Here is a 14,346-nt window from a genome sequence, read left to right on the forward strand (position 1 = left end):
AATAATCTGTAGAACCCTCATATATTTTATATCCAGATTTGCCAGATTTTGCTATTAATAACACTTTACCCCTGTATCAGTTCCTTTTTCTTTCTATGTAGGTATGATAAATGTATTTTAAGACATTTGACAGCCTGATGCATATATCTTAACCCACTGAGCTTTTTATAAAAGTGATCTTGACTTTTTCTTTTGCATCTTTTTTTTTTTTTTTTTTAATTTATTTATTTTTGGCTGTGTTGGGTCTTCGTTTCTGTGCGAGGGCTTTCTCCAGTTGTGGTGAGCGGGGGCCACTCTTCATCGCGGTGTGCGGGCCTCTCACTGTCGCGGCCTCTCCTGTTGCGGAGCACAGGCTCCAGACGCACAGGCTCAGTAGTTGTGGCTCACGGGCTTGGTTGCTCCATGGCATGTGGGATCTTCCCAGACCAGGGCTCGAACCCGTGTCCCCTGCATTGGCAGGCAGATTCTCAACCACTGTGCCACCAGGGAAGCCCTCTCTTTTGCATCTTTAGTCTTGGCAATATGGTTTGTCTGTCTATAAAGAATATTAGGGTTTTGTTTGTCCTTTTTTACTTGGTTAATTTAACAAACTCCCCCCTCCCCCTTTTAATCATGTTTCACTGGGAGTTAAACTGCTTCCCTTATAAATTAGCTGGCGGCTTAAGAGAGACATAAGCTGCTTGAGTGATAGTTCTCCATGACTCATGAATGAATCCCACCAGCCTTTCCTAAATGTTAAATTCTGGGAGATTTACTCTGCTGCCTTTAATTATGCTGACTGTCATATAATATTCAGTCTTCTATTACACAACTTTTTATTTCAGTGCTGTATCATAGTCAAATCTTAATGTATAAACATTAAGCTGTAATTAAGGATCCAGACTTCACATTTCAGCCACGGTTTGTATATTTGCCAGTAGTGACAACTTTTCCTAATAGCTGGCCATTTCTTTTGATATCCATTTTAAGATGGTTCTAATTTTAGAAGCATTCAAATGTGGAAAAAAGTATCTTGGGACAACTTTTATTGCAATATTAAAAGAAAACTAGACATATTCTGGTAGATTTTTTGACCTCCCCCCACCCCCATTTTTTTCCCGTAAGTCTCAGAGAAGGAATGAGCTTGGGACTGAGATTTATATGTCTCATCTTTACAGCTGGATGCCTGGACATTGTAGATACTGTATCATTAATTCCTTATAGAGGGATATTTGAACGCAGAACATTAAACCCAGCTGTATTTTTTTTTTTTTAATATATCCCTATTTATTTATTTATTTATTTTTTATTTTTGGCTGTGTTGGGTCTTCATTTCTGTGCGAGGGCTTTCTCCAGTTGCGGCAAGCGGGGGCCACGTCTTCATCGCGTTGCGCGGGCCTCTCATTATCACGGCCTCTCTTGTTGCGGAGCACAGGCTCCAGACGCACAGGCTCAGTAGTTGTGGCTCACGGGCCTAGTTGCTCCGCGGCATGTGGGATCTTCCCAGACCAGGGCTCGAACCCGTGTCCCCTGCATCGGCAGGCAGATTCTCAACCACTGCGCCACCAGGGAAGCCCCCAGCTGTATTTTTATTTCATTCATTTAATGAACAGATATTGTGGGCATCTTATCAGTTGGATCCTCTGGGAAGCGCATGCCAGAGTGGGGTTAGAAGAATAAGATGTTTACACGGGGAAATAACTATGGGAAAAAAAGGGAGATGAAGCAGAAGTGGGTATGGAACACCTGTGGATTGAGATGCAGGTCTAGCCCCTGTGAAAGGAGAGGGGGAAGGAAGGACTGTTGGGTGGAGCAGACCACCGTGCAGCTATGGGAAAGTCTTGGCCAGCCCAGCAGGGAACTCTGGTGCAGAGCGGGACTGCTGGGGAGTCTGTACTGGCCAGGAACAGAGAACCTACATATCACTGCTGTGCTCAGTCCTGGGCTGGCATTGCCTGCAAAGTGGGTGGCCTCTGCTTGGAAACTGAGGCAGATTCTCTGGACGGTTGCAGCCGGAAGTGGTCAGCTGCCTGCTGTCCTGTGCAGGGTCTCTCTGGAAGGGAGATCTGAGTAGCGCACCTCCCTAGCCCCACAAGTCACTTATGTATCAGGCACTGTTTGAATCTTCAGTCTGCTACTTGGTCTGAATATGAACCTGGGCAAGTTGCCTAACTTGCAAATTTTTGTTGTTACTGTTTTAGAAAAAAAGAATAGTATCGGTTTCATAGTGTTCTTGTGAGGAGTGAATGAGTGTGTATCCACATAAAGAAGAAAGGATGCTCAACATCACTAATCATTAGATAAATGCAAATCAAAACTGCAATGAGGTATCACCTCACCAGTCAGAATGTCCATCATCAAAAAATCAACAGGGCTTCCCTGGTGGCACAGTGGTTGAGAGTCTGCCTGCCAATGCAGGGGACGTGGGTTCGAGCCCTGGTCTGGGAAGATCCCACATGCCGCGGAGCAACTGGGCCCGTGAGCCACAACTACTGAGCCTGCGCGTCTGGAGCCTGTGCTCCACAACAAGAGAGGCCACGACAGTGAGAGGCCCGCGCACCGCGATGAAGAGTGGCCCCCACTCGCCGCAACTAGAGAAGGCCCTCACACAAAAACGAAGACCCAACACAGCCAAAAATAAATAAATAAATAAAATTCAAAGTACGTTTAAAAAAAAAATCTACAAACAATAAATGCTGGAGAGGGTGTGGAGAAAAGGGAACCCTCTTGCACTGTTGGTGGGAATGTAAATTGATACAGCCACTATGGAGAACAGTATGGAGGTTCCTTAAAAAACTAAAAATAGAACTACCATATGACCCAGCAATCCTACTACTGGGCATATACCCTGAGAAAACCATAATTCAAAAAGAGTCATGTACCACAATGTTCACTGCAGCTCTATTTACAATAGCCAGGACATGGAAGCAACCTAAGTGTCCATCAACAGATGAATGGATAAAGAAGATGTGGCACATATATACAATGGAATATTACTCAGCCATAAAAAGAAACGAAACTGAGTTAATTGTAGTGAGGTGGATGGACCTAGAGTCTGTCATACAGAGTGAAGTAAGTCAGAAAGAGAAAAACAAATACCATATGCTAACACATATATATGGAATCTTAAAAAAAAAAAAGTTCTGATGAACCTAGGGGCAGGACAGGAGTAAAGACACAGATGTGGAGAATGGACTTGAGGACATGGTGAGGGGGAAGGGTAAGCTGCAACGAAATGAGAGAATAGCACTGACATATATACACTACCATATGTAAAATAGATAACTAGTGGGAAGCAGCTGCATCGCACTGGGAGATCAGCTCTGTGCTTTGTGACCACCTAGAAGGGTGGGATAGGGAGGGTGGGAGGGAGACTCAAAAGGGAGGGGATATGGGGATATATGTATACATGTAGCTGATTCACTTTGTTATACAGCAGTAACTAACACAACATTGTAAAGCAATTATACTCCAATAAAGATGTTAAAGAAAAAGAATGGCTGCACGATAGAATCTCTTGAATGTCCACCATTATGATTTTTTGTGTGTGTGGGGGGATGTGGTGACAGTCAAGTTGGAAAAGATCCCTACGCTTTATGAGTTTTTACCTTGTCATGGGAGACATGGTAAATAGACAAATATCTGAACAGAGTAATTTCCGATAATGAGAAGTGCTGTTAAAACAAGATGATATGGGCTTCCCTGGTGGCGCAGTGATTAAGAATCCGCCTGCCAATGCAGGGGACACGGGTTCGATCTCTGGTCCGGGAAGATTCTCCATGCCGTGAAGCAACTAAGCCCGTGCGCCACAACTACTGAGCCTGCGCTCTAGAGCCTGCAAGCCACAACTACTGAAGCCTGTGTGCCTAGAGCCCAGAATCCACAACAAGAGAAGCCACCACAATGAGAAGCCATCGCGCAGCAGCAAAGACCCAATGCAGCCATAAACAAATAAATAAATTTATTTAAAAAAAAAAAAAACGATGATATGACAGAGTGAGGGCAAAACATTTTTTGACACGCAGGGACTGAAGCATAACACCCAGAATTTTTTCTGCAGGAATGAATGAGTGGATGAATGAATGCATCCAATTAACAGAAGGACACAATGGTGAACAAACTGATATTACTGGGGACAAAATGTGTGTAATTGCTGATGGCATGCAGAATTAAATGTGATTTTAAAATAAAGATTATTCAAATCGATGGAGAGTTTTGAAATCCAGTAGATACTCTTATTCTTACTTGCTAGGAGGAATTAATTTAGAAATCAGCATGATTTTCATTTGCCTGAAAACAGAATAAGCCGAGACAGAGTACACTAAAACAGGAGCTGGCAAACTTTTTCTGTAAAGGGCCAGATAGTAAATATTTTAGACTTCCCTGGCCAGACAGTCTCTGTTGGCACTGTTCAAGTCTGCCGTCATAGCATCAAAGCCGCTGTAGACAATATGTGAACAAATGGGCATGGTCGTGTTCCAATAAAACTTTAAGAACATTGAAATTTGAGTTTCATAGATTTTTTCATGTATCATAAAATATTCTTTTGGTTTTCTTTCAACCATTAAAAACATAAAAAACATTTTTAGAGCCCATGGGCTGTCAAGCAGACAAGTGGCGGGTTGGATTTGGCTGCCCCCAAGAGAATGTGGGGAGTAACCAGTTTTCATTAGTGGGATAAATGAAGCAAAGCATTAAACATTCACTTTTGGGGCTTCCCTGGTGGCGCAGTGGTTGAGAGTCTGCCTGCCAATGCAGGGGACACGGGTTCGAGCCCTGGTCTGGGAGGATCCCACGTGCTGCGGAGCGACTAGGCCCGTGAGCCACAACTACTGAGCCTGCGCGTCTGGAGCCTGTGCTCCACAACAAGAGAGGCCACGACAGTGAGAGGCCCGCGCACCGCGATGAAGAGTGGCCCCTGCTCGCCGCAACTAGAGAAAGCCCTTGCACAGAAACGAAGACCCAACACAGCTAAAAATAATAAATAAATAAATTAATTAATTAAAAACAAAACAAAACAAAACCATTCACTTTTGAGGAGGTAACATTTATGATTTTAACTTATCACAGTTGGCCCTAAAGGTTTAGGCTGTGTGCCCTTTGAGGTTAGTGACTCAGAAGTGTAGCCTAGCCATACTGCCTCTTGTTCTTGATAAAGATGTAGTGGTAACAGGTGTTATTCTACATGATAAATCTGGTACTGAATCAATTTGTATTATTATTTGAGCAAATCAGAAATGTCAAGGGATGGTAACTTTTAATATGTAAATGTATGCCCTCAGTCTTCAGTATGTCTCTGGTCTTTCTATATGAATACCTAAAGAGCTTCCCAGCCTCCCATTCTGCATGGTGTCCATTTAATGGATAACTTAACCCAATCCCATATTCCTGGGACCAATTTAAAATATCCAGTAATTAGCTTTTATAAACAATAGTGCAATGAATAATTTTGTTATCTAAATATATAACTAATATATAACATGTACTGTATTTTGCACATGTGCAAGTATGTCTTTAGGGTAAATTTCCAGAAGAAATAAATGAATCAAATATTATATATGCATTTGTATTTTTGCCCTCCATAGTGATTTTACTGATTTATAGCAAAATAATGAGTGGCTGTTTCCCTCCGAATATAAAATGTGTTATCACATCTTTCCCTATTCGGATAAGTGATTTATGGTGTCTTATTTTAGTAATTTACATTTCTCTTGTGATTGAGGTTGTATATCCCTTCATATGATTATGATCCATTAGTGTTTACTTTTATTGGACTGTCTCTTCATGGCCTTTGCTAGATTTTCTATTGGGGATTTTTTTTTTTTAAAGAGCTCTTTATATATTTGGGAAATTAGTCCTTTGTCTTTGATAGTAGTTGTAAATATTGTTTATATTTTAACGTTAAAAATGTCAAAAAGGTTTTTTTTTAATGGTCATTTTTTAAATACTTTATTATTTTTTGGCTGTGTCGTGTCTTAGTTGCAGCATGCGGGATCTTTCGTTGCAGTGCACGGGCTTCTCTTTAGTTGTGGCGTGCGGGTTTTCTCTCTCTAGTTGTGGCACGTGGGCTTAGTTGCCCTGCGGCATGTGGGAGCTTAGTTCCCCAACCAGGGATCGAACCCGCGTCCCCTGCATTGGAAGGCGGATTCTTTACCACTGGACCACCAGGGAAGTCCCAAAAAAGAAGTTTTTAAAATATACTACATTTTAAAACATAGTCCCATTTGCGCCTTTCCTTAGTTCTGGAAAATCTTTGGTTATTATGCTTGTAAATCAGCCTGCCTTCCATTTTCTTTTTTTTTTTTTTTTCTCTTTCTGAGACTGCCCTTGTTTTCACATGACCCTCTGTGTCCTCTTCCCTTCTCTTCTGGGACACTTGTCATTGGCTTTAGGGCCCACCCTAATCCGGGACAATCTCATCTCTTGACAATCTCAAACCCTTAACTTCCATCGCAAACAGCCTTTTTCTAATGAAGGTCACATTTACAGGTTCTGGAGGGATGTATCTTTTTGAGGAACACCATTCAACCCACTCTAATGACCCTATTTGATTATTTATCTGTTTTTTTTTCTTCAGGAAATTATATTGCCTTTAAGAATTATATTCCTAATGTTTACTCTGAATATTTAATGCTCTTGAAATATATTTTCATTTCCTCTCAAAAGGAAAATTATTCTGTGTCTTCTGCCATACAGGGTGTGGATGCTGTGAACAGCATTCCATTCTGGGAGATGGAATAGAATGAACTGAGAAATTGTAATGCTTAATTTTTATTTCTTTCTGTTCCATAAACTTGATTTTTTTAAAAAACATGTCTGCATTAAGTCTTACTCCTTTTTTCATGTTTCAGCATACATGATATACTGAACTAACTTGTTTCTGTGTTAAATGGTAGCAATGGACAACAAACTCTTCTTGTGTTTAAATTCAAGAGGTGTTGTCTATAGATAATGTGGTGGTAACATCATTAGTATAGAACAGAAATGGGTATGTATAATAAGCTTTATAACTCTGGTCAAGTTTTATATTTTTCATTAGTTACCTCCTAGAAAGTTTGAAATGTCAAAGATGTCAGCAAAAATATTGAGTATGAATAGGTTTTAGGTTTATGTGTTACGTGATATTATGCATTTGCTAGTTCCACAGTCCCTCCGTCTCAAAATTGAGTGTAAAAGCTGTCTGAAGAGTAGATTTATTCACACCGATCCTGTTTTCTTGCACAAAATCCTTTAACACATCAAGTAATATGTAGATTGAATATATTGAAACTGTATTTTTAAGGTTACAATTATAACTTTTTAAGTGTGATGAAATGTCTTCCCTTTTACTCTCAATAAAATCTATCATTTATTCTACTAAAGCCTTTATGACTGAGCAAATGACAGTCCTTTTGCTGAAGCAATATCAAATCTAAGTGAGTATAATTCAGTTACCACCCTGGCAGTTTTTCCCAAGCTACTTCTATATGTGGGTTTCATTCTTCATTCAGAAACAGGATAGTAACGGCACTGAGCTTGGTAGATTGTGTTGTTTTCCTTTGTTTCCTTACTTTTGGTTTATTGGTTGTAAATTCTCAGTCACCATCAAGTTCGACAGCTTTGCTCATTACAACATGAATAATTATAGAAAATTAAAAGAAGCTGGAAGGAGCTTGGTGATCATTCTGGCCTAATCTTTTCTGTCTTAAAATTGATGAAATGGAAGTCTACCTAGAAAAGTGAAGTGACTTGTCACAGATGGAATCATTTATTACTTGTGAGTCTCAGTTAAAACCTTGGGCTCTAGATATCAACACTATTGTTCTTTGCACTACTGCCTTTTAAGTTGCAAATAGTCACTACATAAATCTTTTTTGAATGTAAATAAGAAATTCGAGTCTTTAATCTCAAAGCACAAATAAAGTATTCCTTACTTCAGTGTTTATTTCTAAGATATAATTATACTCAAAATTAAGTCAATTTCAAGCTATACTTGGTAATTAAGATTCTTTAGGTTTATCATCAGAAAGTATATTTTAAAAATAAGAGTGTTATTCTAGATATTTCAAAAGATACTGCAAGATTATAAAGAATAAAAGAGAAGTAGAAGCCTCATCACTAAGATAGTGATCATTATGATGTATTTCTTCCAAGTCTTTTTTTTTTGTCTCTGCATTCTTTTCAATCAATGATATCAGTTTTGTTACCTGCTTTTTAACTGATTGTAAACAATTTCCTTTTTATTAAGTTTCCTTTAAAAGCATCATTTTTTAATGGATGTATAACATTTTGTTGTTTGGTGTACCATCATTTAACTACTCCTCTTACACAAACTGAACCCTTTGGTAGTTTCCAATTTTTGTCTGTTATAAATCATGTCTGAATAAAGTCATTGAATATATTTTTTGTCAGATTTGGTAACTTGTTAGCTTAGGATCAGTGCCTATTTAGGAGAGCAAGGCCGGTGCCTCTTGGGTGTGGACTGCTAGGCGGCTGGAGAAATATTGTTCCAGTGACCTTGTGGCCATGTCCAAGTCCAAGTTTGCTTTTGTCCGTGCCTACCACCTTACTTGAAAAAACCTCTTGTAATTTTGATTAGAGAAAATGGTGTTTTAATTGGCTTTTTTTGAATTTGAATTTTTATTTTGTTTTAAGATTACATATGCTTAGTTAAAATGAACAAAATCTTGTAGTTCATGCTATTGGTCTTTTTAATGTGAAAATTGCCCAAAGGTGTAAGAATGGAATGTTAAGCTTTATATTGGCACCTAAATTCTGTCTTTGCTGATTGAGTATGTAGAGTTCACATTCCAACTTGCATTTCTGAATGTGATTATGATGTTTATTTCTTTTTTGCTAAGTGTAAATTCCTTGAGGATACGAATCATTTTTCATTTGCATTTTAAAAAAATTTTTATTGGAGCATAGTTGATTTATAATGTTGTGTTAGCTTCAGGTGTACAACAAAGTGAATCAGTTATACATATACATATATCCACTCTTTTTTAGATTCTTTGCCCATATAGGCCATTACAGAGTATTGAGTAGAGTTCCCTGTGCTATACAGTAGGTCCTTATTAGTTATCTATTTTATATATAGTAGTGTGTATGTGTCAATCCCAATCTCCCAATTTATCCCTCCCCCCTTCCCCCCAGCCCGGCATGTTTTTGATCACCATCCTTGCTTTAGTAACAGCTTGGAGAGAGAAGATACTACATAGTAATGTACTTTGATTGCCAGATACATCTTGATTTCAGAAACATTAAAATGAGGGAAGATGTGTGTCTTAGAACCAAGGAAATAGAAACTTAAACTTAATACTCACTGAGTATGTTGGGCATTTTCTGCTTTCCTTCTAGAGTTATATGAGGTAGATACTGTTCTTCCCATTTATGAATGAGGAATTCTGTTACAGAGAAATGTAGTGACTTGCCCAAGACTAGTGTAACTTGAAAGTGATAGAGCTGGCCTTCAAGCACAAGTATGCTTGACTTTAGAAGCCCCTAATCATCTCACCAAGATGCTGTGAAATGTTAACCTGCATTAGCGGGATTAAAAAAAAAATTCCACTTAAAGCCAAAGAAAATCAGTCAAATGGCTGTTTTTGCTTGTTTTCATACACATAGTGGATTTTTTTTTAAAAGAAAGATGAGAGTAGACAAAATGAAAATGAATACCTGAAATCTTATGACCCAGGGGTGTTCTCTGTTAACATTTGTTTATACAGTGTTGCACCGTCCCAGGTGGGGGGCAGCATTCAGCCTGTACGCAGTGTGAGGGTGCCCCTGAAGTTGCAACACTGCGTGGGATGGAGAATTTTCTGCTAAAATGCCAGTAAGAGTGGCTCTTGACCAACGGTGGTGTATATTGAAGAATGTGGGGTTTGGAGTGGAGCGTGCCGGGTTTCACATCTGCCTCTGCCTCCGCTAGTGTGATCTTGGGCCATTAATTTAACTTTTCTATGCCTTGTTTTTTTCATTTACCTTATCTGGGTGTCATTCCCTCAAATAAGGTAGCTTTTGCATTTTCTCCTGTATGGAAATTCCCTACATCGAACGAGTTCCATTCCTAGAGTGCGTTGATAAGTCTAGTTTGTCCTTAATTCCAACAGAGTTAGCCTAGGTACCCAACTGGCTATACAGTACTATACTGTAATAGGTTTATAATACTTTTCACACAAATAATACATAAAAAAACAAACACAAAAAATAAAACATTTTAAATCTTACAGTACAGTACCTTGAAAAGTACAGTAGTACAGTACAACAGCTGGCATACAGGGGCTGGCATCGAGTGAACAGGCAAGAAGAGTTACTGACTGGAGGAGGGAGAGGAGGTGGGAGATGGTAGAGCCGAAGGATCGTCAGCAATAGGAGACGGAGGGCAAGCTGCAATTTCACTCATGCCTGACATTGATGGCACAGGTTCTGGTTCCTTGCTGGATTCAGTTCTATCTACCCTCTTGAAAAACCGATCCAGTGATGTCTGGATAGTAGGTCTTTTTTTCTCTTCATAGATGACATGGTAGCACTGGATTGCATTCTGAATGGCTGCTGCAACCTTCGTGTACCGTTCTATGTTCGGGTCCTGTGCCTCAAAAACTAACAGTGTCTCCTGAAGTAAAGAAAATCTCCATGCCATTTCCTGTGTCGTGAATCTCTTCAGTTACTTCTTCTTCCTCTTGTCTCTCTTAGTCCTTTCTCTGGGCCTCCAATTCCATCAGGTCTTCATTAAAAGCACAACCACTTGTGCAACACATGTGCGCATCTTTGAAAGTTCACAACTTGAAGGTTCGTACGTAGGGGACTTACTGTGTTGGCATCCAAGCTGCAAAAGGAGCATAGTTACAAAGCCTTGAGAGGAAGCAAGGTCATGTACACGTTGTCTGCTCTTAGGCAAGTCCTGCCAACTAGGACTTCTTTTACATCTTTTTTTTTTGTTTCCAGTTCATTTTTTTTAAGAGCATCATCCTAATACATGAGATGTAGTATTGTAATACAGCTACCTGTGTCTGTGAGTGTGTGCAAAAAGCATATTTTCACACAATACAGATTTGTATATGGTTAAGTTACAAGTAATAGTCAGCATTATTGAAATGGTATCTAGAAGATACTGTTATTTCTTTTAAAGTCAGTATTTTGTAGAGCACTTGTTCTGCATTTTTCTATTGTTTCCAGTTTTTAAGTATTCAACTTAATGTAAGTTGATTAATTATGTAAATGTACGTGGCACTCTTTATTTTTATACTGAACTTAGAGCTATTTTGTGTTCACTTCTCTCCCTTTTTATTCAAAATTTTTAGCTCAGTGTGACAGGAGCAATTTAAGATGTGACAAGATGTGCAAGTTAGCTATTTTGGGTCGTTTCTCAGAGAAAGAAGCTCCCTTTTTTTTGTCAGGCATCTCAAAAATTCTTTGGGTAATAATTGACTTCTTAGAATTCCTCATGTTTAGATTTAAACATAACAAGCTAAATTACTTTGATATTGATGGTGTACATATATTAGGCAACTTACCTTTTTTTTTTTTTTTTTTTTTTGTCATTTTTAGGATTCTGAGTAACAATAAAATATCCGAGCTGAAGAATGGCTCATTTTCTGGGTTAAGTCTCCTTGAAAGATTGTGAGTATTCTTTTATTATCATCTCTTATTGGTATTTTATTTACTGCATTTTCATTGTAAGTCTGTTACTAAACTCTCAACTTTTCAAAATAAAAATTGAGTTTTCTCAATATTTTATTATAAAACATTTCAGAATTGCATTTTAAAAAACAATTCATTAAAGCAGAGAAGTGCAAACTTTCTGTAAAGGGCCAGATATTAAATAATTTAGGCTTTGTGGGCCATATGGTCTCCGTCACAGTGACCCAGTTATGCCAGTGTCTTGAGAATGCATACACGAATCAATGTGGATGTGACTTTATTTACAAAACAGGCCATGCATCATAGTTTGATGACCAGTGGCTTTTAAAGCCTCAGTGCTATTTTGAAATTCTGTCATAATGTGTATGCCTTATAAGACAGTTCAGTAGAATCAAAAAAAATACACATCCAGGAGAAGTACTTTTGGATAAACTTTGACTATTTTATTCAGCCATCTTTGACTGTGATAATTCTGTTTTGCTTAATGATGTCTAGTTTTGCTTCTGATAAAATGTGTGACAAGTAGCACTTAGTTTTTGCCTTGGTGAGTTTTTAATGGATTAAAAATGGATGTTTAATTGCTTGTGTGCTGAATGCTATTCTAGGATCAAATTTCAAATTCGCATATTACTCATACACTTAGGATAATGTTTCGGGTACATCAGGGAGCCAGTCACGGTGAGCGTCTCCATTTCTGTTGGATAACAGACTTTCCTCATTTTCTTAGTTCTCTTTGCTTCACTTTTTCTCCTTCTGTGTGCCTTTCCTTGACTCTTTTACTTAGTGTCTTCTGCCACAGTTGATTCCCACAGGACTTTATTGCTTTGATCACAGATGAGTTATTTAAGCATGTAACATCCAGAGTTCTTCATCCTTTTATGTAGGTCTCTGTTCTTTCCATTAAGATCAAACATCTTTAAATTAGGTTTTTTGTATATATATATGTGTGTATATATATATGTGTTTGTGTGTGTGTATATATATATGCATTTACATATACATATATAGCAGTGCATTCATGTATGCATATGTATACGTATAACATGTGTATGTATACACGTGTGTACACACACACCTGTAAAATGATCTCGGCACAGCAGTGCTTAATTCTCAGATTTTTTTTTTTGTTGTTCTGTTTTCATTCAAGCCTCCATGTTCTGTTCCACATAGTCAATGTGCTTCAGAGGATGCTGGCTGCACCTCATTTCTAGGCCTTTTCTTGATAGGATAGTCCACACACATTCCATGGTCACTGGTTCAGGAATGGGCATTTGACCCAGTTTAATTGAGTTGAGATTTGCTTGGGGCTTTGGGGAGAGGAATTTCCTCACTTTCACCAGAAAAGATGCTCGTACTTCTGGTACAGAAGCCACGGTGCTGCGGGCTTGGGCCGGAGCCGACACACTGAGGAGTGTGGGGTAGGCCCATCGGGGTGAGCGTAGGGGAGCTGGCGGGACCTCGCCGGAGTAGGACTCCCTCTGGACTGTTAGAGTTGAATGAGGCAGGCTGTTCCTGTTTGGTTTTCTGTTCCTTGCAAGGAGAGTCATTGTGCCTGACAGATACCCTTAGCAGGTAGCACATTGTCAGGCTTTGAGTAGGTGCTCAGAATGATGGCAGGGTCAGTGCGGTTTGCCCTTTCCCAGGAAGGATGACAGGCACTCCTAGGTGTTAAGTGGTGTTTGTTGTGTTTAGAAACACAAGTTACTTTTGGCACCAGGATTGCTGTGGTGGTTCATGTACATCAGAAGTGTGGATAGCATAGCTAAAGTTCTGTGCTATGGTGGGAATTACCTTCCTTTTTTACATTTATTTTTTAATTTCCTTTGTCTTTGGCCTAATTTTTAGCCATTTGTTGAAAATAAATCCCTGTACATGTTAGAAACATTAGGTTGCCACCAACATATTAGATGATATTAAAATGTTGCTATTGTTTTCAGCCAGGGGGCTGTTTATACCAGAATCCCGGCACACCACCTCTCTTATATAGGGCCAGAGAGAAACACACACACATGTGTACAGGTATGCATGTATATATATACATATATGTATATAATCTGCATATGTATATACATGTACATGTACGTGTATACACACACACACACACTGGGGGACTTTGAAAGACTGTTATATTGATGGGGGCTTCAGCCTGAAATCCCAGTGATGACCCTGGGACTGGGCTTCCTCTGTTGGGGATCATCTTTACCTAAGCATGCCCTGTGCTTGGCATTTTCTATGTACACTTCCAAGCCTAGGCCCGAACCGTGGCCTTACCACTGCCGCGGAGGCGGGTCGCGCATGCCTGTGGGGATGACTGCCTCTCACACTGTCTTTGCAGGAGAGCCGCCCACTTGAGACAGAAGGAGACAGGGATGGTAGAGCTAGGCTCCGACTGCAGTCTTGGAAGACTTGGCCCCGAGAAGGAAGGAGAGGGGCAAGCGTCCCAGAGGAAGCTCCCCACCCACAGGGCCTTCCTCTGTGGGTGCGAGCCGGGTGGTGCGCCTTCCTCCTCCACGTTCCTCCTGGGACCAGAGGCTGCAGAGGGCCCTGCGGCCTCTCGTGGAAATGCCCTTGGCCTTTGTTTCACTTGGTTTCCAGAGCACAAGGTAGACCAAAGAGAGCCCCTAGCCGGTTGCTTGACCCTTTTGTGGGAGTTCACTACCCAAGGCTGGCTGCCGGCTTCTAGACCTTCCCTAGCGCTGCCCCATTATTCCACCTGGGCTTGGAAGTAGGGTGTTGGTGCAGGGG

General features: G+C 39.9%; 1 protein-coding gene across 6 annotated transcripts in view; it reads left to right on the forward strand.

Annotated features, from left to right (window-relative positions):
• The window catches only part of ADGRA3 (adhesion G protein-coupled receptor A3), a 119,487-nt gene that overhangs the window by 20,220 nt on the left and 84,921 nt on the right, over window positions 1–14,346 (forward strand). For all 6 annotated transcript variants that reach the window (XR_014263726.1, XM_082462044.1, XM_082462045.1 and 3 more), the window contains exon 2: window positions 11,509–11,580. Coding sequence is in view for 4 of the 6 variants with exons in the window: in XM_082462044.1 (XP_082318170.1) it covers window positions 11,509–11,580 (72 nt within the window). In the remaining 2 variants the exon portion in view is untranslated. The remainder of the gene's footprint in view (window positions 1–11,508; window positions 11,581–14,346) is intronic.

The sequence above is a fragment of the Balaenoptera physalus genome, assembly GCF_965194825.1.
Source record: "Balaenoptera physalus genome assembly, chromosome: 5".
NCBI classification, from domain to species: domain Eukaryota; kingdom Metazoa; phylum Chordata; class Mammalia; order Artiodactyla; family Balaenopteridae; genus Balaenoptera; species Balaenoptera physalus.